The sequence below is a fragment of the Emiliania huxleyi genome (assembly GCF_000372725.1).
Source record: "Emiliania huxleyi CCMP1516 unplaced genomic scaffold EMIHUscaffold_6593, whole genome shotgun sequence".
In the NCBI taxonomy this organism is placed as follows: domain Eukaryota; phylum Haptophyta; order Isochrysidales; family Noelaerhabdaceae; genus Emiliania; species Emiliania huxleyi.
The window spans coordinates 374-1,435 of NW_005197058.1; the positions used below are offsets into that span (position 1 = coordinate 374).

Genomic DNA, 1,062 nt, shown 5'->3' on the forward strand with positions numbered 1-1,062 from the left:
TCCTATGGGTGCGCACCGCCACACACATAACGTATTTAGTTAGAGCCGTAACTCTGCGTGTGTGTCCGGTCTCTCTGGTGGGCCACCACACCGCACATACGACCAACAGGCCCGACCCGACGCCCGACAGGGCCCAGTCCAAGCCGATATGCCCCAATCTCCAGACAGCGGTACCGCTATCGCGCAAGCAGAGTCGATGCGACGCGACGCGCGCAAGCCCTTTCGCTACGACGCGGCGGCCTTCTCGACCATCTCGGACAGCTCCCCCGACTGGTACATCTCGATGAGCAGGTCGCACCCGCCCACAAACTCGCCCTCGATGTAGCACTGCGGGATGGTGGGCCAGTTCGAGTACCTGGCACGACGCGGCGGCAGGTGGGAGCTGGGTGGCTGCTTGCGCACAAACCGAGCGCGGCGCCGCACGTTTTGACGCCGTCGCGAACGGCATTGTCTGCGAGGACGTCAAACGTCTCGTACTCGACGTTGTACGAGTTGAGAATCTGCACCGCCGTGTTAGAGAACCCGCACTGTGGGAAGAGCTTCGAGCCCTTCATGAAGAGAAAAATTTTGTTGCCCTCAACCATCGCCTTGATCCGATCCTCAGTCGTTTCCATGAGCCGAGGTGGCGACGCGATGCGAGGGCGAGGCGCAGCCGACGCTGGCCGCGCGAGCGTCACCGGCAGCAGCGCCTCCGCGGAGGCGAGGAGGAAGAAGGCGGGGAGCATAGGCACGGCACACACGGCGAGCAGCGGGCAGCGAGAAGAGGGCCAGAGCGCGAATAAATTGTTCAAAGCCAGCAGGCTGTGAGCGCTGTCAGAGCGGTGTTTCGACACCGATATCGTTCAAGGAACGCTGTTCAAATTCGTGGCGCTGTTCACGCTTCACAGGTTAGTGTAAGCGGAGCAGCTGGGTAGATACAGCTAATCCTTTGTGTTCACACCTGCAAGAGCAGGTGAGAAAGAACCGATTTATTTCGGCCTTAGCCGTCGGTATGCCAATAGCGCGCTAGCCAAGTAGTACGCAGTTGGGTTCCGAGGGTGTCCCATCACAAGTTCGGCTGCC

General features: G+C 60.5%; 1 protein-coding gene across 1 annotated transcript; it reads right to left on the reverse strand.

Annotated features, from left to right (window-relative positions):
- Window positions 1-225: 225 nt before the first annotated feature.
- EMIHUDRAFT_78687 (hypothetical protein) lies at window positions 226-614 on the reverse strand (the record flags this gene model as incomplete). Its single annotated transcript, XM_005762904.1, has 2 exons — window positions 226-355; window positions 424-614. 2 exons carry the CDS (start codon window positions 612-614, stop codon window positions 226-228), a joined length of 321 nt encoding a protein of 106 aa, XP_005762961.1.
- Window positions 615-1,062: the final 448 nt, after the last annotated feature.